General features: G+C 38.1%; 1 protein-coding gene across 2 annotated transcripts in view; it reads right to left on the reverse strand.

Annotated features, from left to right (window-relative positions):
• Positions 1 to 20152: 20152 nt before the first annotated feature.
• AKR1D1 (aldo-keto reductase family 1 member D1) overlaps positions 20153 to 21643 on the reverse strand; it is a 77228-nt gene continuing 75737 nt past the window's right edge. Inside the window, exons 13-14 of one of the 2 annotated variants that reach the window (XR_009565184.1) lie at positions 21283 to 21467; positions 20153 to 21169 (exon numbers count right to left, since the gene is read on the reverse strand). Coding sequence is in view for 1 of the 2 variants with exons in the window: in XM_030853937.2 (XP_030709797.1) it covers positions 21425 to 21467 (43 nt within the window). In the remaining variant the exon portion in view is untranslated. Of the gene's footprint in view, positions 21468 to 21643 lie in introns of both variants that reach the window. The other variant, XM_030853937.2, reaches the window with a different exon arrangement.

Genomic DNA, 21643 nt, shown 5'->3' on the forward strand with positions numbered 1-21643 from the left:
TGTAGATTTTTCCCACAAATGGGGAAATTGATACTTTCTTTTAGGCAGTTAAGAGTTTTTCCTGAATCTTCTGGCTCTTGATTGCCTAGCTCAAAGTAATCCACATGCCAAAGTGGCATAATTTGGGGTGGAAAATTCTGAACCCCTTCAAGAATAATAATAGCTTTTTCCTTATTGCAAAATTAACTCTACCTCTCAGTACATAAAAAAATACATTCTATATATATTAAAGAAATAGACATAGACACTTTTAAAAATCATAGAAGAAACTGATAATATTTTAATCCTGGGAAGCCTACCCAGAATCAAAAAAAGATAAGATTGAGAGACTTCATTAGATAAAAGCAAAACACTGAGGTAAGACAAAAGATATCAGAAGAAATGTTAAAAGGCAACAATCCAGCAGAAAATATTTGCAATGTGTAAAAAAATCAGAAAATAATTACTTGCAATTGCACTAATTAAGTGATGACAGAGATGATGGTTCTTAATCACTTGGAGGGTGTGTCTATCTGTCATCGATCTCAATATCATAATTTTTCCTCACTTAATGACATAATTTGAATATATTTCCATATTATTAAGTGTGCTTCTAGACAAAATTGCCCCACAGAATTCCACTGTGCTGAGTATGGTGTACAAGTTGCAGTTACTGCAGTGGCACTGTTCTGGAGGAAAGTGAGCTGGTCACTTGCCCAGAGACCTTCTGCCATCCTTCCCCCAGTCAGTGACACAGGCTCCTGCAAATAAACACTGGAGAAATATTTATGAAGTGGTGGCAAATTATTAGCCTGCATGGATGGTGTACCCCTACTGCTTTTGGTTCAGTTTTATCGGGGTCTTTTTTCTTCTTATTAAGTAGAAGATGGAAAAACCTGCAATAGTATGAAACCAGTAAATGCGTGAAAATCCCTATGACTAATTTATCAAATTACAAGCAACTTTCTCAATAAATACATATATCATCTTTCTTATCAATATTTTCATAAAATAACAGGAAACGGAGTTTGACATATAATACATGTATTAACTCCCCTCTTCTGATACCCTTAAATAATACTTTAATTCATAGAGAATACTAGATAAAAATTGAGTATTTTTTATTTATAAATTTTGAAAAATTTTGTGGTCTATTAGTGCAAATATATTAAAATTTATTTAACAATTAAAATGAATTAAAATGATTTTTTGGGGACATTCATGATTTCAAATAATTTTTCAAATAAAATGTTAAACGTTTTACATTTGTAACATGTTCAGTGAAAAACAATGAGATTGCTTTAATGAAATTAAAATGCGTTCCAAAATACATTTTAATGTTCTCATGTTTATGACATAGTAGTAAATTCTCTTGATTAAAAAGTAGAAAATGCATAAGTGGAAAAAAAATATCCAGTCTCAAAACTGTTAATATTTATTGTATTTCTTTTCAGTCATTTTCTTAGCAGAGGTTCCTCTCTTCCACCCTTCATGATTATTTTTACATTACATATACAGTGTAAATTCTTCATTTTTCATGTGACATAAAATAATGTATTTTTAACAGGATTTTAATTCTATAAGAAGGATCTTTCATCCAAAGAATGCACACTTAAGATATGGCCCCTCTATCTAACAGCCAGAAACAACACCAGGCTGCAATAGATGTGTTTATAAATGAGTCCCTGTTCAGTACAGAACCTTTTAGGAATTTAGAGAAGACATTTGGATAACATAACTGCTTTCGGCTCTGTTCCCAATGGCAAAGAGAATGGCTTTTGGCAGCCTGGCTTGTGATATACTGCCAATCACCAGAGGCAACGCCTGATGATTAACCTGGAAAATCTCATTACTTTTGACTGATAGAAAAGGAAAGGGATAGTCTCCAATTTATAAATATTTGGTTCATTACTGCATGACAGACACAAAACACATTTTGTGGGAAGATACTATTTATGTAAAATACATCCTTCCAGTAGGTTGGCAAACAGACATCTTCAGTCTATAGATCAATGATAGTTACAGCAGACATCTTTTGTCCAGGCAGCTCTCAGGGTCGTTGTACCTACAACGGATTCAAGTATTGAGCTGGGCATTTTTGTTTTAACCTCGGTCCAGAGAGGAGTCACTCACTCCCTCATGCATTTCCCTTCAGTGAAGTCTAGCCTCCCTAGAGAAAGCCTGCTGTGAAAGGCGTGGCCTTCTCAAATATCAGTGCATAGTCTGGTTTATGCAGACACAATGAATAATGCACAGAAAATAAAATTAATGCAACTGACCCGAGGTATTTATCTCTGGCACTGGAATTCCCTTCCCAGAAGTAGAAACCCTGACTCTGTGAAGAATGAAAAGCACATAGTACAACAATTTCAAAGCAAAACCCCCAGTGTGCACAAAACACTGCTTTGGATAAAAGATGGCAGCTGCCCAGAGCTGGAATGGTAGCTGGTTGCCATGGTTACCAAGGTTCTGATTCAGCCACCATATGCCACCTGGTGTTCTCAGCCTGAAAGAGCAGGTCTGTGGTGTCCTAGATTGGAGATGGAGCTATGGCCACAGTTCTTCAGAGAAATAGTACTAGCTTTGGATGTGAAGCAATATTTGCACTATTTTATCCATTGATAGATTTGGAGTCTACAGCCTTATCACTTAAGGCAGGGGTTCAGTTGGGGAGAGGAAACAAAAACAGCCCCTCCTCCTTTTAAAATAATTCTTATACTGTCATGGAAACACTGCTATATGGACATTCATTCTCAAAGATCTTTGTCCTCTCTTCAGGGCAAATTTGCTCCCCAAATATGCTAGGTCATACAATATTGCAATAGCAACAAACTCAAACAATAATTACAGAACACTAGATTATACCAATTCTAAGGCATCCAGAATCTTTAGTACCTTATTTCCTTCTAAAAGTGCTAATGGCAAATAATAGCTGTATGACTTTATTTTAATGTTGAGTTGTGTCCAAGTTTTATTTATATATATAAATTATTAATATATATTACGAACTATAATAATTTTTATCCTGTTCCACAATAGAATATAGAAGTTCTTAGTACTTGTCTTGGGCTTCCTTGAGAATGTTCATAGTTACTGGGTAGTTGTCCTTATGCAGTAATAAATAAATATACAACATACTATATAATGATAATAGCATATAAAATTTTCAGCCTTTACTATAAATTTTAGGGACTTCATGTTTGATTTTTGTATATCTATGATAAAGACACCAACTAGGTTTAGCAATTGCCAGTGATTTAACTTTGAAATCAACATTTCATGTGGTACTACTTTCTAATTTCAAGAGCTATTTAAAAAGTGATTACTGACTTCACATTAATGATTTGAGCATTCAAAATTGTATATGTTATTTTGCTGTCATTTTTACCAGAGCTGAGGAAACAATTATCAATATAATAAATAAGGTGGGTAAAAAAAATAAGAAAAAAAATAGTAATTGTTACTCTTTTCAACTATTCCTATATTGTGTCAGGATTTTTAATACTCTGCAATTAAAAAAAGGAAATTTGATCTAGAGATTGCTGTAACACTTAATATCTTAAAATTTGGGGGGTTATCAAAACATCCTCATTATTCTAAATAAGTGACTTTATAATAATAAATATTACAAATTTGAATTTATAAATTGCATTATGTCAATTAAAAATAGCTTTTATTTCTCTTATATATTGGGGTCCCAAATTCAATTTTTTTTTTCCCCAAATGGGTTCTGCTGCTAAAAACAAGTCTGAAAAACACTACACTTGATAATGTCAGGGCCCTAGTTAAGTACCCTTTTGCAGAGGATTGACCCAATCTCAGTAGACAAATCAGTTGAGGGAATTTCAGGGAATTTGGCTTCCCTTCCGGTCCAGGTAGAAGCGCCAGTAGTTTTAATCATCCCCCAAAGAAACTCCATTAACAGCCGTTCCGCATTTCCCCAAATCTCCCAAACCCAGGTAACCACTAATCTGCTTTCTGTCTTTACGGATTTGCCTATTCTGGACATTTTATATAAATGGAATCATATAATATATGATATATGACATTGAAAACAGAAAATGTTGGTATCTGATCCAAAGTTAGAAAAGAAATAGTACAATTCTCCAAAATACAGAAAATATATTTGCTCTGTATCATAATTTAGGTGAGAAAAGGCAAAAACTGTTCAAACTACTTTTTTTTTTTTTTTTTCGGAACGCGGGCCTCTCACTGTTGTGGCCTCTCCCATTGCGGAGCACAGGCTCAGGATGCGCAGGCTCAGCGGCCATGGCCCACGGGCCCAGCTGTTCCGCGGCATGTGGGATCTTTCTGGACCGGGGCACGAACCCGTGTCACCTGTATCGGCAGGCAGACTCTCAACAACTGCGCCACCAGGGAAACCCCCTGTTCAAACTACTCTTGATCGAGTTTTTTTTACAAAGAAATAAAACACTTGAATTCTCAATGTTACTAAAATTTTAAATTATGGCATAGTGAATATTAGTTCTATTTTTTTTTCAATTTTACTCTACATTTATAATTAAGGATAAGAGAATTTTCAATGTTTTGACAAAAATTTTAAACATCACAGGCAATTTTAATTTTTCCTATTGATTATTAAGATTGCTTTGCATAGTTTTAGCTTGCATGGACTATTTTTAATAGTCCTACATGTAAAGGGAGGATTGCCTGTAGTTGATACACTGTTGCTTATTGGTATAAATTTATGTACATTTATTATTTAAAATAATTTAATATTATTAATGCTTTTCTACATTAAACTTCAAGCTTCTGTGCTGTGCCTGGCCCACAGAAATTGCTTAATTTTATACATAAATATTTTCTTTTTCTTGAATACCTCATTTCATTATGTTTATATTTACTTCTGGATACAGCCTTTACCTTATATGTTGGTAAAATAAATGCTTTAAAATTTTCCAGTTTTTAAACAGTATTGTAAACGTTCTGCTCACCAGTGTGTGTGTGTGTGTGTGTGTGTGTGTGTGTGTGTAAAATAAAAGAGAAATGGTTTAATCTAAAATTTCTTTTTTCCCCCCTGCTCACTCTGAGAGGAAAGCAATTACCAATCACCTACTTTCTAAAAATTGAAACTTCAACATATTAAAAAATACTATGATATATAAGAAGATAATTTAGAATGATCTCTAGATACAAAGTAAATAGTCAAAAATCAACAGCTTTTCTTTATAATAGCATTCCAGTTAGAAATGGAAATTTTAAAAAATTTATAGTAACAACAAATTATAAATTACCAAGTATAAGTTAAACAAGAAAGGTGGAACACTTATCTCAGGAAAACTATACAATTTTACTGAAGGACATAAAACAAAAGCTGGAATACAAAGACATACCATGTTCCTGGGTGGGAAGATATAATATAAAGCTGTCAGTATTTCTCGAAATGACATGTAAATTGTATGTGATTCCAAACAAAATCCCAATAGAGCATTTGGGGGGGATCTATTTTTGATCTGAAGGGAAAAAATGTGATAATTACCAAGAAATTATTGAAAAAGAATAATAGGGAACACCTAACATATACTAAATATACTAAAATATAAAGCAACAGTAGTTAGTAGTTTGAGTAGAATAAACAAATAGATCAGAGGAATAAAAAAGAACCCAGAAATAGACTTGTGTACATATGGGAGTTAAGTGTATAATAAATGGAGCATTTAAAATCAGTGAGGAAAGGACGGCTCCTTGAATATATTGCATTGGGACTAGATTTCCATTAAAAATATGGTTATGACTATTCTGCATAGCAAATGCAAAAGCATTTTCAGATGAATTAAAGATCTAAATGCAAACACACAAAGCAACTAGAAATGATTAGAAAAATAGAGGTGATTTATATAATTTTAGGGTAAGGTAAAGAAGTCAGAATGTCTAAAGGAAAATACTGACAGATTCAACTATGTGACATTTTATTTTATATATGTTTTTCTTAGTCAGACTTTATGTACAGGGGGTTGAGTTAATCACAAGCCTCGTTTTATGGCACGTTAATATTATTAGGGAGTGTGAGGCACCTCTTTTGTTTTTACATATGTACATATGTATTTGTGTATTGTTATTTATCCCTTTTCATTTTCTCCTCTCTCTATATAAGTAACCATTCTAATTTTTTTTTTTTTTTTTTTTTTTTTTTTGCGGTACACAGGCCTCTCACTGTTGTGGCCTCTCCAGTTGCGGAGCACAGGCTCCGGACGTGCAGGCTCAGTGGCCATGGCTCACGGGCCCAGCTGCTCCGCGGCATGTGGGATCTTCCCGGACCGGGGCACGAACCCGTGTCCCCTGCATCGGCAGGCGGACCCTCAACCACTGTGCCACCAGGGAAGTCCCATTCTTTTATTTTAAATGCATATTCTGTGTTTGTATTGCTCTAACACGGATAACATTGCTTAGAATACATGCCTCTAATTATGTAAATTGTATCATTACAGATCTCATCTTGTTTCTTATTCTTTTATATTTTTCTCTCTCAGCACTATGTTTTAAAGATCCATATTGCTGTGTTTACAGTTAGCCTGGTGCTTCTTCTGGCTGCATTAGTACTCTGTGCATTTACCGTATTTTTCTCATTCTCTCCCCTGCCATGGGCATCCAGATTGCTTCTGACATCCAACTACAACAAACAATGCTTCCATGAATATCCTTGTGCATGAAACCTTATGGACATGGATGGGGATTTCTTTGGGATAAATACTCAGATGTGGAATAGCTGAACCACAGAGTATTACAGACTTAATTTGGCCAAGTGCTAGATTGCTCTCCAAAATGGCTGTACTGGTAGAATACACTTCCATCAGCAGTTCATTAAGGCCAATATCCCCCAATTTTCCTAACAAGTATAAAATGATCTCATTAATTTGTTTACAAAGATATATTTTAAATTAGTGTCCTATAGACAGCATATATAGTTGGGTCTTACGTTTTTATCTAGTCTGACAATATCTGCCTTTTATTTTGAATTCTCAAACAAATTACATTAGATATAATTATGAATTTGATTGGGTTTGCATCTACCATCTTGCTATATGCTTTCTATTTTTCTGCCTTTTGAATTTACTGAATATTTTTTATTACATTTATCTACTATTGACTTATTAGCTCTGCACTTTTTTTTTAACGGTTGCTCTAGAGTTTTCCTCATGCATGTTTAACATAAAACAGGCTATTGTCAAATAACTTCATATTCAGTATAAAAGCCTTATTATAATATACTTTCATTTCCCCACTGGGTAGCTAGCTGGCAGCTAGTATGGGGTCGGTCTGGATATTCTGTCCTTAAGAAGGCCAACTATGGGTATCTAAGAACTTCATTGGTTTATGGATTCTCCAGAAGAATTTGGGAGTTTAGTCATGGAGTACACACAATAGTGTCTCTGTGTAATGTCTACTTGGGTCCTTTGGTTAGCCCCACCCTTCGGCTACACCACTTTCCTCACAGGAATTTCTCAGCTTTCCCCTTTTGGTCAAATGAGGTCCAAGTGAAACAGGTTTGTCCATAACGGGTTAGGCTCTTCTTGACACAGTCTTATCAGTTGAGTGTCAGCTTGGGATAATGGGATGGCTACACAGCAACATTTTCACACCTGGTTATTTTCACACCTGGTGGAGGAGGGCACAAAGGGATGAGGACAGCCACAGATATTAACAGAAAATTGGGAACGTAAAGCCTAGCAAGAAAAGTAGCTTCACTAAATTTAAATAAACTGTTTTTGATGTGCCTGTCTTGATGGAGTATTTTAACTGTTATTTGGTTTATCATCAAAACTAAATTATGGATCATACATTGTAGTTTTTGAGACTTCTCGCCAGAGTAGAATCCTCATAGACATCAGTGAAATCAGGACTTCCCCGTGGCGCAATGGTTAAGAATCCTCCTGCCAATGCAGGAGACATGGGTTTGAGCGCTGGTCCGGGAAGATCCCACATGCTGCGGAGCAACTGAGCCCGTGCACCACAACTCCTGAGCCTGTGCTCTAGAGCGCGCGAGCCACAACTACTGAAGCCCGCGCAGCTAGAGCCTATGCTCTGCAACAAGAGAAGCCACCGCGATGAGAAGCCGGTGCACCACAACAAAGAGTAGCCCCTGCTCGTCACAACTAGAGAAAGCTCCCATGCAGCAATGAAGACCCAACACAGCCAAATAAATAAATATTTTTAAAAAAAGAAAAAAAAAGAAATCAATGATATCCAGTGTCTTAGATCCTTTTTGATAAGTTTTGATATCAGGCTTTGTTTTAAATACTTTGGAAGGTTGGACAACAAATTTAACAGTTGGAAATTGATAGTGTTGCCCACAGAAAAGATTAACGTGAAAGGAGTAAGGAAATGGAGGTGAGATGATTATTAAACCTAAGCTCAAATGTAAATCCTATATCCTGATTACGAGTCTTGATTTGAAGGCCTTGGCGGGACACTGTCTGCACCCAATGTCATCTTGAGTCAGAGAATCTTAATTACAGAATTCACAGGAAGCTGTCTGCTTTGGTCGTGGTCTGTTTCTGGAGCCTTTTAGTGGGTTTCAGGGTCAGGCCTCTAGCAGGTTTGTATGGCCAGGTTGTAGAATCTTAAGTTCTTCTCTCTCCTTCTCCTTTTCCTTCCTGTGGTATAGTATATATAAAACGAATTTTAACCACTTTTAAGTGAATAGTTCAGGGGCATTACTCACATTGTGCAACCATCACCACTATCCACCTCCAGAGCTTTCATCTTCCCAAACTGAAACTCCATATCCATTAAACACTAACTCCTCATTCCGCCATCTCCCTCCCCACCCCCCTGCCCCATCATCCCCTGGCAACCACCGTTTCTGCGAGTTGACTATTCTAGGTACCTCCTCTAAGTGGAGTCATTCAACATTTGTCTTTTGTGACTGGCTTATTTTACTTAGCATAATGTCCTCAAGGTCCATCCATGTGGTAGTGCTTCTAAACTAGTTAGTCTGTAGAGGTGTATTATTGGTTTCCCTTTTGGATGTGTGGCTGGCAGCTGCTGGGTATATAACTAAGCACATAAATGAGCTAAATAATAACACTCAATGAGATCAGGATGCATCAAGGCAGAACCTGTCAGTAGAGAACTCAAGCCAAGCCCAAAGGTAATTTTAGTAACAATATAGTGAGAGTTCATGGAGAGTTTTTAAAAATTTTATTTATTTTTGGCTGCCTTGGGTCTTTGTTGCTGCGTGCGGGCTTTCTCTAGTTGTGGCGAGTGGGGGCTACTCTTTGTTGCCGTGCACAGGCTTCTCACTGCAGTGTCTTCTCTTGTTGCAGAGCATAGGCTCTAGGCGCACAGGCTTCAGTAGTTGTGGCACATGGGCTCAGTAGTTGTGGCTCGCGGGCTCTAGAACGCAGGCTCAGGAGTTGCGGCGCACGGGCTTAGTTGCTCTGCGGCATGTGGGATCTTCCCAGACCAGGGATTGAACCTATGTCTCCTGTATTGGCAGGCGGATTCTTAACCAGTGCACCACCAGGGAAGTCCCCATAGAGATTTTGAGATAAGATCCCATTATCATTCGAGGGAGAGTAAGCTTCTTTGGAAGCTGGGCAGTATTGACTTTAAAATGTCATTAGCTTGCCTTTTTCTTCTTAGAGCTTTGAAAATGATGTGGACTTTTCAGTTAAATGTGAATACTTTGCATACATTTAAAAAATATTTTACCTGTAAAGTGAGCTTTCACTGTTATTGATATTTCCAGGTGGGAAAATGAAATCTTTGTTTTTATATCAGCATGTTAGTCTTTTGGCAAAAGACTGCTTAAATTCAACCAAAATATTTATTTATAAATAATCATTAAAAAATATATATCAAAGCTTGAAACAAAAAAATGAGATTCATTTGTAAATGTTCAAATGATTCACTAGGTAGGGGTTTCAGTTCTTGCCCTACAGCTTCAGTTTATTAGGGGTTTATAAAATTACAAATAATGGAAGATTTTATCAATAAGGTTTTTTTCCTTCTAGAAACTAGATTACATAACTATCTTTCTATTGACTATAAATGTTTAGTCTCTTTTGGATAAAAACCAGTAAGAGTCACTAGTTTGCATAATAATAGAAAATGCATTTTCTTCATTGGTTTTAAGCTTAATAATGAGATTTTTTTTTTGATGTTGGATAATCTCCAATAATTTTCTTGGGCTTCACAAAGAAGTTAGAAAACTCCTTTATTTTTGTAGCATGGCAAATTCATAAGCAACTTTAAAGGCATAATATCTACTATTAAGTATATAGATGTTAATTCTTTTTTTTTTTTTGCGGTATGCGGGCCTCTCACTGTTGTGGCCTCTCCTGTTGCGGAGCACAGGCTCCAGAAGCGCAGGCTCAGTGGCCATGGCTCACAGGCCCAGCCGCTCCGCAGCATGTGGGATCTTCCCGGACTAGGGCATGAACCCGTGTCCCCTGCATCGGCAGGCGGACTCTCAACCACTGTGCCATCAGGGAAGCCCTATAGATGTTAATTCTTAAGCCTCTGGTAATGTGGCATGCTTGGGTCAGTTATCTGAATGGGATGATTTGTTAATAACATAATATTTTAAATAAAATATTTAGAAATTACCTTAAGTATTCCTAATACCAAATAAAATCATATTAAGATTGTCATCAGAGTTTAGTATCAAATTGGAATGAGAAAAGTTTAGGGCTTTAAATTGGAGTTACTACCCTAAAACATAAGCTTGACTTTTATCAATTAATAGTGAAAAGAGGCTTAGCATAGTTTGAAACGCCCAGAGACTGGGGGCTGTTGCTATAACACCTGTTAAGAAAGGAAGGTCTATTTAGGATCTGGCTTCCAAGAGAGGGCTTTTGAGATCTTTAACTATAGCAACCAAATTTTGTACCCAATTAACAGAGAAAATTAAAATGAGAAGAAACAAGGTCTACAGCTATGTTTGTCCATAAGTACTAATTATCTACTGTCAACTGAAATAAAAAAAGCACAACGTGAGAGTTGTGAGTTAAGTTTTACTTGGGATAAAATGAGAACTATAAAAAAAAAAAAAAAAATGAGAACTATAGCCAGGGAGACAGCCTCTCAGCTCTGAGGAACTGTTCTTTCTTTCTTTTTTTTTAACATCTTTATTGGAATATAATTGCTTTACAATGTTGTGTTAGTTTCTGTTGTATAACAAAGTGAATCAGCTCTACGTATACGTTTATCCCCGTATCTCCTCCCTCTTGCATCTCCCTCCCACTCTCCCTAACCCACCCCTCCAGGTGGTCACAAAGCACCGAGCTGTTCTTCCTATGCTATGTGGCTGCTTCCCAGTAGCTATCTATTTTACATTTGGTAGCATATATATGTCCATGCCACTCTCTCACTTCGTCCCAGATTACCCTTCCCCCTCCCCGTGTCCTCAAGTCCGTTCTCTAAGTCTGCGTTTTTATTTGAGGAACTGTTCTGAAGAGGTAAAGAAGGAGGTCAGTATATACAAGATTTTAGTGAAGGGGGAGATGTGCAATCAAGCACACATTTTGCTGGAAGTTTACTGCTATTCATGAGGAGCAGATGTCTCTGTTAATGATTTTAGTGCTTTTCTGGATATGAGAAGATGTAAGAAATTAGGCTCATAAAACCTTCTTCTGAAAACATCTAACTATCTGAAGGCCTGTTCTGCCAGTTTTTCCATGATCTCCGCCCTGAACCCCTTTCGGGGTGTGCTGAAGGACTGCAGTGGCTAGTGACCTAATCCCTGTAGAGGCAGATGGTGAGCAACAATTTTTCATCCACACTATCGTCTTATCAAATTTTAAGTTGGCAAAAATATTCATGTATATTTTCATTTAAGGGCAAGTTCATCCTTTAATCTGCTGATTGCCATTCTATAGTTTTTGTAAAAATAAGGAAGAGGGTAAACTAATACGTTTAGTGATCAATGTTTTGTCTTTATCTTACCTAGAAATTTTTCAGGGACCCAAATATAACTCAGTGATTAACACAATTTAATATTAGTTTAAGTATTTAAAAGTAAGGATTTGGATATTATAATTTATGCTGACACATTAGTCTATATGATTTATAGCATTGTAAGAATCCCTCTTATAAAGAATTACCTATTATAATTCAATTTATTTTGACACATAATTTTAATATTTTATAATCTATTATGAATTGGCTTATTTGACCATTAAAATCAGTAGAGGAAATCTAGAAAACTCAAATTAATTCGCTTTTTTTATTAGAAAATAAACCCAAGAAAATATGCTAAATAGTATTATACTGGTAAAATCAGAGAAAATATAGCTATTTCTAAACCAAAAGATTAAACCAGTCTAATTTATCCAAGGTATCATCTTATTATATAAAACTTTTCCCTATATAACTATGTACCAGTTATTAAAATTTTTAAGTTTTTTAAAAACAATTTTTGCTCTTGACATATTTCCAAGTAACCAATTATCATAAGCTTCTCTTAAAACATTTTTTTCTGTTACTACCTTAGCAAGACATTTTTCCCCCTTAGAGACTACATATAAATCATAAAAAAGCAAAAAAAAAAAACAAACCTAGAAATCTTTGCATTTTTCTTCAGATTTATATTAATATTTGATATATTAATGTTGTTTCACTGGATAATTGGAATAAAAACTTGCTCCATTAAATTTTAATAACTCTTATAATCTGGTTTATTAATTCTTCCTGGAGGTAGATAAGACATATTTTTGGTCAAAATGGGAGGGCTTCCCTGGTGGCGCAGTGGTTGAGAGTCCGCCTGCCGATGCAGGGGACACGGGTTCGTGCCCCGGTCCGGGAGGATCCCACATGCCGCGGAGCGGCTGGGCCCGTGAGCCATGGCTGCTGAGCCTGCGTGTCCGGAGCCTGTGCTCCGCAACGGGAGAGGCCACAACAGTGAGAGGCCTGTGTACCGCAAAAAAAAAAAAAAAATTATAATATGGGAAATTTTACCAACTCTTGTGCAAGCTAGACTTGCAACGGTGACAAAGCAGGAGACTCTAATATGGAAATGGCGTCACTATTAGGAATATTGATCAGTTAAAGAAACAAAGATATAATTACGTACCAGCAGGACCCTTGAGGGAGAATCATTATTGGAATCTAAGTAGTTTTATAATTTTTTTCTATAGTAGCATAATCTCGCTGTTTTTTTTTTTTTGTCCAGTTTCTATGTCCCTATGATGATGGCAATCTCCTTCCTTTAGTCTCTGGAGTAGGGCAACACCAAAACAAAAGGGTCCAGATGATTGCAACATGAATGATGGTCTATCCTGTTGCTGAAGGGCCACTGCTATGTTGCTGCTAAGGTACTTTAAAGTCTGCAGCTGGACCCCAAGGGGTGAGTCAGAGGTCTCAGGTCTCATCAAAACCTGGCAGAAGATGAGAAACTGCCTCACTGTGGCCTCCTTCTTGGCAGATAGGGCACTGAGTGAGAAACGGCCTGGTAGCAGCTCCTCACACGCCTCCAGCACACTCTTGTTTTCAGAGGACCCAGGATGTTCGGCCAAGACTCAGATCAGCTGCAGATCAATCTTTGCCTAAGTGCCTGTGTGGATACGTGCAACATCCTTAGGTATTAGCCCAGAGCTGTTCTTTAACATTACTCAGTTAAAAACCTGTGTTTAGGGGCTTACCCCAAAGGAAATACGTGTGAGGCATTCCTGCCAGGGTCTACCACCTGGTCAAAATACAGTTTCCAGTTTAAAAAGCCTGGGAATGGAGGTGGAAATTGATGGTGCTAATAGGTGCAGCTGTGACTGATGACACCTGTGTATATGGGCCGTCCTTTTCATGCCACACACCTTTGAAGAATGCTTCTGGAATTTTGAATATCAGCAGTGCATTTGGAGCCTCGTAGCTATATGGTTCTGCCTCCTAGACTACCAATTGCTCAAGGCCGTTTTAGGCAAAGCCCTGTTGCTGTCTTCTTTGGAGTTGGCTGGTGTAAACTGTGTTCTGCTCTTGTTCCTCAGTTTTCCATAGTTCACCTTAGAGTTTAACTTTTCTTTCAGAGGCTTCGTGCCCAGAAGGCAGGTGGAGTTGGCAAGAGGAGACAACCGGTCTTATGGCTTCCATGATGATTGCTCATGTCATTGGCTTCTTTGCCTCCCTTATTAAAAGGAAACTACGAGCTTCTACCTGACATAGTCTTATAGGTGAGGACGAATCTCTTCCTCTACCCATCTTAGGTTCTCCAGCTGGAGCCCTGTAGATTGGACTGACAAAAGACAGATTAACAAGAGAAAAACAAACAGAAGTTTACAGACATATGTATTCATGCATGTTACACATGGGAGTTCCCAGAGATGAGTAACTCAAAGGCTTGGTTAGAACTAGGTCTTACATAACTTCTTAACAAAAGAGCAATATATTTTTTGAGAAGTGACAAGACAAAAGAAAAGGACTTTGAGTCTAGGGGCAGCAAATCATGGGAGGACAAGTATATGGGAGACTAACAGAAGATAAGGTCTAGTTAGCAAAGTTTGTTATGTAAATTCCTCTGGTCCCATCTCCAGACTGATAAGGATCTAAAGTTGTCTCTAGCAGTTCAACTTTTGTCCTTCCTGGTAGAGAGGGAGGAGGGACACTTTGTAAGTTTATTTCCTCCTTTTAGGCAAATCGGGGGAAGACAGATTTCTTATATCTGTTTCTTCTCAATTGTCTTCAGCACAAAATAATTCTTAAGCCCATGTGGAGTATTTTGAGGTAGTAAAATCTGTTCTGCTTCAGTTATATACGCTGGTTCTCACATGGCCACAGGTAGCCTTTAATTCTCCCGCCATTGTCACTTCTTCTCTGCCTCCCCCACTCCACAGCTTTATCCTGGAAGTAAATGCCAAAATCAGCTTTGCTCTTTTCTTTTTTTAATCCTACCTTTTGTGTGTTTTTCTGAAGTTTCCCAGGTTGTGATCTGTTTCTCCAGTCTCAATATTGAGTTACCTGCTCTCTTCTGGAACAGTATTCACTTTGATTAGAAAGAGATAGGTTTCAGCCTGAAGAACAAACATGGCCGGTTTCGCTGGTGGTGCAGTGGTTAAGAATCCACCTGCCAATGCAGGGGACACAGGTTCAAGCCCTGGCCCGGGAAGATCCCACATGCCACGGAGCAACTAAGCCGGTGCGCCACAACTACTGAGCCTGAGCTCTATAGCCCACAGGCCACAACTACTGAGCCCATGTGCCACAACTACTGAAGCCTGCGCACCTAGAGCCCGTGCTCTGCAACTAGAGAAGCCACGACAATGAGAAGCCTGTGCACTGCAACGAAGAGTAGCCCCTGCTCATGACAACTAGAGAAAGCCTGGGCACAGCAACGAGGACCCAACACAGCCAAAAATAAATAAATAAATAAATAAATAAAACAAACATGGCTTTTGGGAGCCCCTCAGAACTGTTTGTACGGAGGGGATAGTCCTGTCAGATGTGAGGTCATGGGAACTTCTACTATTATTGTTTTATTCTAAACTTGAAGCATGTCTAAAATTGCTATTACCTTTGTAGCAGTTGTTTCCGGCAAGTACGTTAGGCTACTGTTGTCTACTCTTACTTCTTTGTCAATCCAATTACCTCGGCTTTCTTATCTTAAGGATTTGGGGTTCAGTGATGGTACCCTTTCTTTATTTTAGAGAGGTGCTATAGACTTAGTCTATTTAATTGGCTCTCTGCTTAGTTATTTCAAGAAATTTGGGGGGACTTCCCTGGTGGAACAGTGGTTAAGAATCTGCCTGCCAGTGCAGGCGACACGGGTTTGAGCCCTGGTTCGGGAAGATCCCACATGCCACACAGCAGCTAAACCTGTGCGCCACAACTACTGAGACTGCGCTCTAGAGCCCGTGAGCCACAACTATGGAGCCCATGTGCCACAACTACTGAAGCCCGCGTGCCTGGAGCCTGTGCTGCGCAACGAGAAGCCACTGCAATGAGAAGCCTGCGCACCGCAAGGAAGAGTAGCCCCCGCTCGCTGCAACTAGAGAAAGCCCGCGTGTAGCAAGGAAGACCCAAGGCAGCCATAAATAAATAAATAAATAAATAAATAAATAAAAAAGAAAGAAATTTGGGACAAGAATGAAAGTAGATTACCAGCTTAATCTAATCTTTCAGATTGCTTCTAGTTTTCAATGGTGGTCTGTTATTAGAGCAATTTTTCTCTTGACTCATACTGAAGAAATTATTTTTTTTTAAATTTATTTATTTATATTTGGCTGCGTTGGGTCTTCTTTGCTGTGCACGGGCTTTCTTTATTTGCGGCGAGCGGGGGCTACTCTTTCCTGCGGTGTGCGGGCTTCTCATTGCGGTGGCTTCTCTTGTGCAGAGTGCAGGCTCTAGGCATGCAGGCTTTAGTAGTTGTGGCTCACAGCCTCTAGAGTGTAGGCTCAGTAGTTTTGGTGCACAGGCTTAGTTGTTCTGCGGCATGTGGGATCTTCCCGGACCAGGGCTTGAACCCGTGTCCCCTGCATTGGCAGGTGGATTCTTAACCACTGAGTCACCAGGAAAGCCTGGTTTCCTGCATTAACTTATTTTCATTGGGGCTCGCTTGCCCATGTGTTTTAAACTCAAATACTAAAAGCATGGCATCCATTAGCAGTTTAATAATCTGAGAAAAGATAAAATACACAAGAAAAAAACATAGCTGGACAGTTTGTTCAAACTGTCCATGTAAAAGGTGGACAGTTTACTTCAAGCACTATAAACAAGGCTAAATGGATTAGTTTTCAGTTATATGCAATATATTGAAATTATGGCATTAGGAATCGGCACATTTTAACATCTATCAAGAAAGACTCTTCTGATAGCAGGGTTTCTCAATCTCAGCAAAAATTACATTTTGGCCCAGATAATTCTTTGTTGTGGGAGCTGTTCTGTGCATTGTAGGATGTTTAGCAGCATCCCTGGCCTCTTCCTACTAGATGCCAATATCACCTCTCCCCACCCCCACCAGTTGTAACAATCAAAAATGTCTCCAGACATTGCCAAATCTCTTAACACCTAGTTAAGAATCACTGTTTAAAAGAAAGAACCACTCACTCAAATAGCTCTTCTAATACTAGATGATAAAAATGTATAACACAGGATTATATGTCCGTTATATCCAACTCAATACTTCAAAATAGAATGTATCTTGTCACAATTCCATGAAATGTTGAAAACATTGACTGATGATATCTGAGCTCAGCATGATTAAAAGTAGAATATAAAAGCTAGAAAAAAAGCTCTAACACTAGAAATTAAACTAAGACAGGAACTCTTGTAAACAACGATTAAAGAAGAAAGCAAACCCCAAACTCAGAATATCTGTAAAATTACAAAATCGACTTAAGAAATCTTAACTAAAACAGTACTCAATGGACAATTCATTATATTCAATGTTTATATTACTATACAAGAAAAACTAACAAAAATCAATGAAATAAATATTCAACCTAAGAAGTTAGAAGTCTATGGATGAGTTATAAAAAACAGACAAGAGATAAGTAAAAGAAAATGAGTTATGAATGAATTAAGAAACAGAAAGACAGAAGTAGTCAATGAATTTTCTTTCCTTTGGGAAATTTGGTCTAAATGAAATCCAGAAAAAATAAAAAATAACTTGATAAACCATTAATTACAAAACAAGACCATAGACATACAAAAGAAGAATTGCAAGAGGGAGGTGACCACATGTTTAGGAAAATTAAAGGAATTGGAAGAGTACGGGCGTGTATGAGAGCTCAGGGACTTTTGTTTACTGAAATATCCCAACTGCCAAGGATAGAGCCTACCATAGTGGCACACAAAAATCTTGTTGACTAAATGAACAAATATACCTCCATATGCTAAATACGTGACATTGATAAATTATAGAAGAAGATAAATTTGCAAAATTGATTTGAGATGAAATAGAAAATGTACAGGCTCTCTATTGACAGAGAGGCAATTCTCAGGTGAATTCCACCAATATTTTAGGAAATAAATCATTTAAATTTAATTTGTTCTAGAGTGGAGAGTGTGAAAGAAAATCTCACTCTCCTTTTAACAATGAAAGGAGCACAATTTGATAATAGAAACTAAAGAGTATACACAAAACTACACAATAGTCTTATATACGAATGTCAATAAAAAATGCTCAATAGTACATATCAAATAGCAACACACACACACAACACAGTTTAAAAACGTATGTTCAATCATTTCCACTAGCTGCTCCTCTCTGACCAACATGTGACCAACTTCAGCAGGACATAAAGTGAGGGCTACCCAGTTCCAAATTGTCCTTTGGCAATTTTATCTCTTCCTGACAACCCCCAAGACAGAATTAAAGGGGCCCTCATGCTCCTAAGGATGCCACATAGTCTTTGTAGGAAGATTTACCAATGGCCAGATTTAAGGGGGGACCTGAAAAGTCCATGTACTTTTGTCAAGACCACTGCTACTCCCACCATACCTCCCACCATATTCTGCATTTCAGCTCTCAATCTAGCTAAAATACCAGTGCCCAGAGGAGATTATCCTATCCCTCCTCACCCCTTGCCCCCATCAAGAGAAGTGAGAACTTGGGGATTTGGTATCTGGAGGTAGAAACATGGTGGGTACAGTTCAGATTCCGGGAGGGTTCACATGCAAGGACCAGGGCTCCACAAGATATCATGATTTAGTTACTAGTTTGGAATGGTCAGAAATTGAAGTCACCAGTGAAAGCTTGAAATTTTAAGGGAGTTCCAGAGAAATACCAAGCCTGGGAAATATAATTTACCTCAACCTTTTACATTTCCATAACTGTGGTCATGAAGTGTGCAGCACGTCGCAGTGTTGAAGCCTGCAGACTTGGGATTGGTGCCTATGTGCCTCTTGTGGCCTCTTCCAATAACCTCTGTGTCATTATGGAAGACAGTGCCTGAGGGAGGTCTTCCAAGGAGAATAGTCAGTGATGGGCAAACAAAAAACATTCTGCGGGCTGGGGCAGAAAGTCCTTGCTCTTCTGGTCCATGTGTTTTTATGGATCAGTGGGTACGCTGTTGGCCTCCTCTCCTTTTCCAGGCAGGTTATGTAACTATTGATGTATCTTACTCCATATTCCATTAGAGGCCTCTGATTAGGAAAGAGATTGATTTGGGTTAACAAACACCTTTGGGGTTGCAAAAGTCCCCAAGAAGGTCAAAAATATTGGTCATCAATACCTGAGCTCAGTAAAGCATTGACTAAGTAAGGCCATTTTTACTGCTGGTGTCAGCTTGAGAGACTGGAAATCTTGACTGAGAGATGGTATATTTGCTTGCTAGGGCTGCTTGAACAAAGTGCCACAAACTGGCCACTTACATAACAGAAGTTTATTGCCTCACAGTTCTAGAGACCACAAGTCCGAGATAAAGGTGTTGGCAGGGTTGGTTCCTTCTGAGGGCTATGAGGGTGAATCTGGTCCATGCCTCTCACCTAGCTTCTGGTGGTTTGCTGGACATCTTTGTAAAAGCATCACCCTGACCTCTGCCTCTATCTGCACGTGGTGCTCTCCCTGTGTGTTGCCTGTGTCCAAGTTTCCCCTTTTTATAAGGATACCAATCATACTGGATTAGTGTCTACCATACTCCAGTATGACTTCATCTTACCTAATCGCATATGCAATGACCCTATTTCCAAATAAGGTCACGTTCTGAGGTACTACGGGCTAGTACTTCAACATATGAATTTTGGGGGCATACAATTTATCCCAAAATAGTTGGGAAGCTTGAGAGGAATGAGAGTGAAGGGAGAAGTGACATGCAGAAACTCATGCAGACCAGGATCACTCTTTCCTGACCTTCTGTTTTCTGCCTCCAACTCTTTTTCCTCCATCTCTGTTAAGACTAAGACAGAATTCCCCTCTTCCAATCTTTAGAAATACATGTATACATTTCCCCTGACAAATAGTGGGACTCTTTTCCAATGCCTGTCTTTAAAAAATGGTTTGATAGGTGTGGTCCTTCTTCCACACCAGCCCCCTGAAATATTTTGAAGAGTTTTGACAGTAGAGGTCAGGACTTGAGTTTCTGTTCTTTCATTATGGTACTCCCTTTTCTTCCTATCTTCCCTATCTTCCCAGTGCTAAATGTACAGTAGGAATTCAACCAAAGGTCTCTAATTTAAATGAATTCAGATGATTCCCCCCATCCCAAGCAACAAAATGGAGATTCATGTGGTAGAATAAATCATCATTTTTATTATTTCTTGTGAATGAGATATTTTCCAGAGAATAGCATTATAAGTATTCATATTAGAATTATTGGAAACAATAAGTAGAGATCAATTTTTTAAAACGATAGTTTCTCAGAAATGTACGTTTTCAGATCATGGAAGATTATAAGCAATTGATCTTGGACAAACATAAGTTTGTTTTGATGTTTTGAAGTTTTGAAGCGCTCTCTTGCCCTGTGAGAGTGACTTAATATGAATGAATAAAATATACTGCTCTGGCTGGACTGAAAATAGGTACATCTCTACTATGGAATTCTAATAATCATTTTATTCACTTAAAAAATTTACATATAGTAAAATTATCAGTGTTCTTTTGAACTTGCTACTTTCTCAAAATTCAGTTATCCCAATAACTTTCAAAGTCTTAAGTCTAATGATTCTATAAAACCTCTTCTTTCAATATGTTTCCTAAAGCTTCCTTTTTATATGTCTTCTTTGAAATAATGGTCTGTGGACTATTTTACAATACAGGGTATGCAGGTTGTCTCAAGCCACTTTGCATAATGGTGGTCATATAATGAATGGGGGCAGGAGTTGCAGGCAGTGTTAGCATAGATCACTAGCTTACTGAAGCTCAGGCCCTTTAAAACATGCAAGAGAGAACAAGCAATTATCCATCTTTCAAGCTGGATAAAAGCTACACGAACACACATTGGATGGAAACAAACAACAATCAAATCAGTATGGCTTTGTTGACCGCTGTGGTGTTTAATTAGCTCTATAGTAAGACTTTTCTATACTTAGCCCTCTCTCTCTACTCAAGGTGAAGCAAATCACTTCCCTGTTAATAATGCATGTGTGGATCTTACCTTGGCTGTGTCTGTATTACAGTCAATGGTCCAAACCATCAAGACCACTGCCAGCACACTGGCATGGTCCAGCTCTCCATCCTTGCTGTTGCCCTGTTAACTGCTAAAGAACTCAGACTACCCATGGCAGCAGTATCCGAATTCATGTGTTATTTATCTTCATATGTTGCCTTTGAAGTCTTTTCTAAAGCCTAATATTTTTCTTTCTGAAACCCAGAAGACATTGATTTAATAAAATATTAGCTGATAATTTCCAAGTTATTTCAACAGATTTAAACCTATTTTTTTCCCCCCACATAGCTAAGTCAAAGTCACTTACACTACACAAAAGTTAAGTGTGTCTCCATCACCATTTCATCTGAGGATAGTAAACTCCTTTGATTTCCATAGCTGGAGGAACCACCCAGCCCAAAGTCCTGGCACACATAGAGGGAAAATATCTGTTGCGGAGCTCTCTGAAGTCAGTATTCATCATGAAATGGGTATTCAGGATGGTCACACCACCTGCCAAAACAATTCCCCCAAAGGGAAAAAGTTCACTTCAAATGCTGCATGGCTGTATGTGTTACTAGCATTCTTTGGTAACTTTACCGACCATTCCCTCTTTCTCTTACTCATTCCATTTCTGTTTCGTGCCCATTCTCCTCCCCTGTTTCCCCTTAAGCCAGCACCTTTTACTG

The sequence above is a fragment of the Globicephala melas genome, chromosome 9 (genome assembly GCF_963455315.2).
Source record: "Globicephala melas chromosome 9, mGloMel1.2, whole genome shotgun sequence".
NCBI classification, from domain to species: domain Eukaryota; kingdom Metazoa; phylum Chordata; class Mammalia; order Artiodactyla; family Delphinidae; genus Globicephala; species Globicephala melas.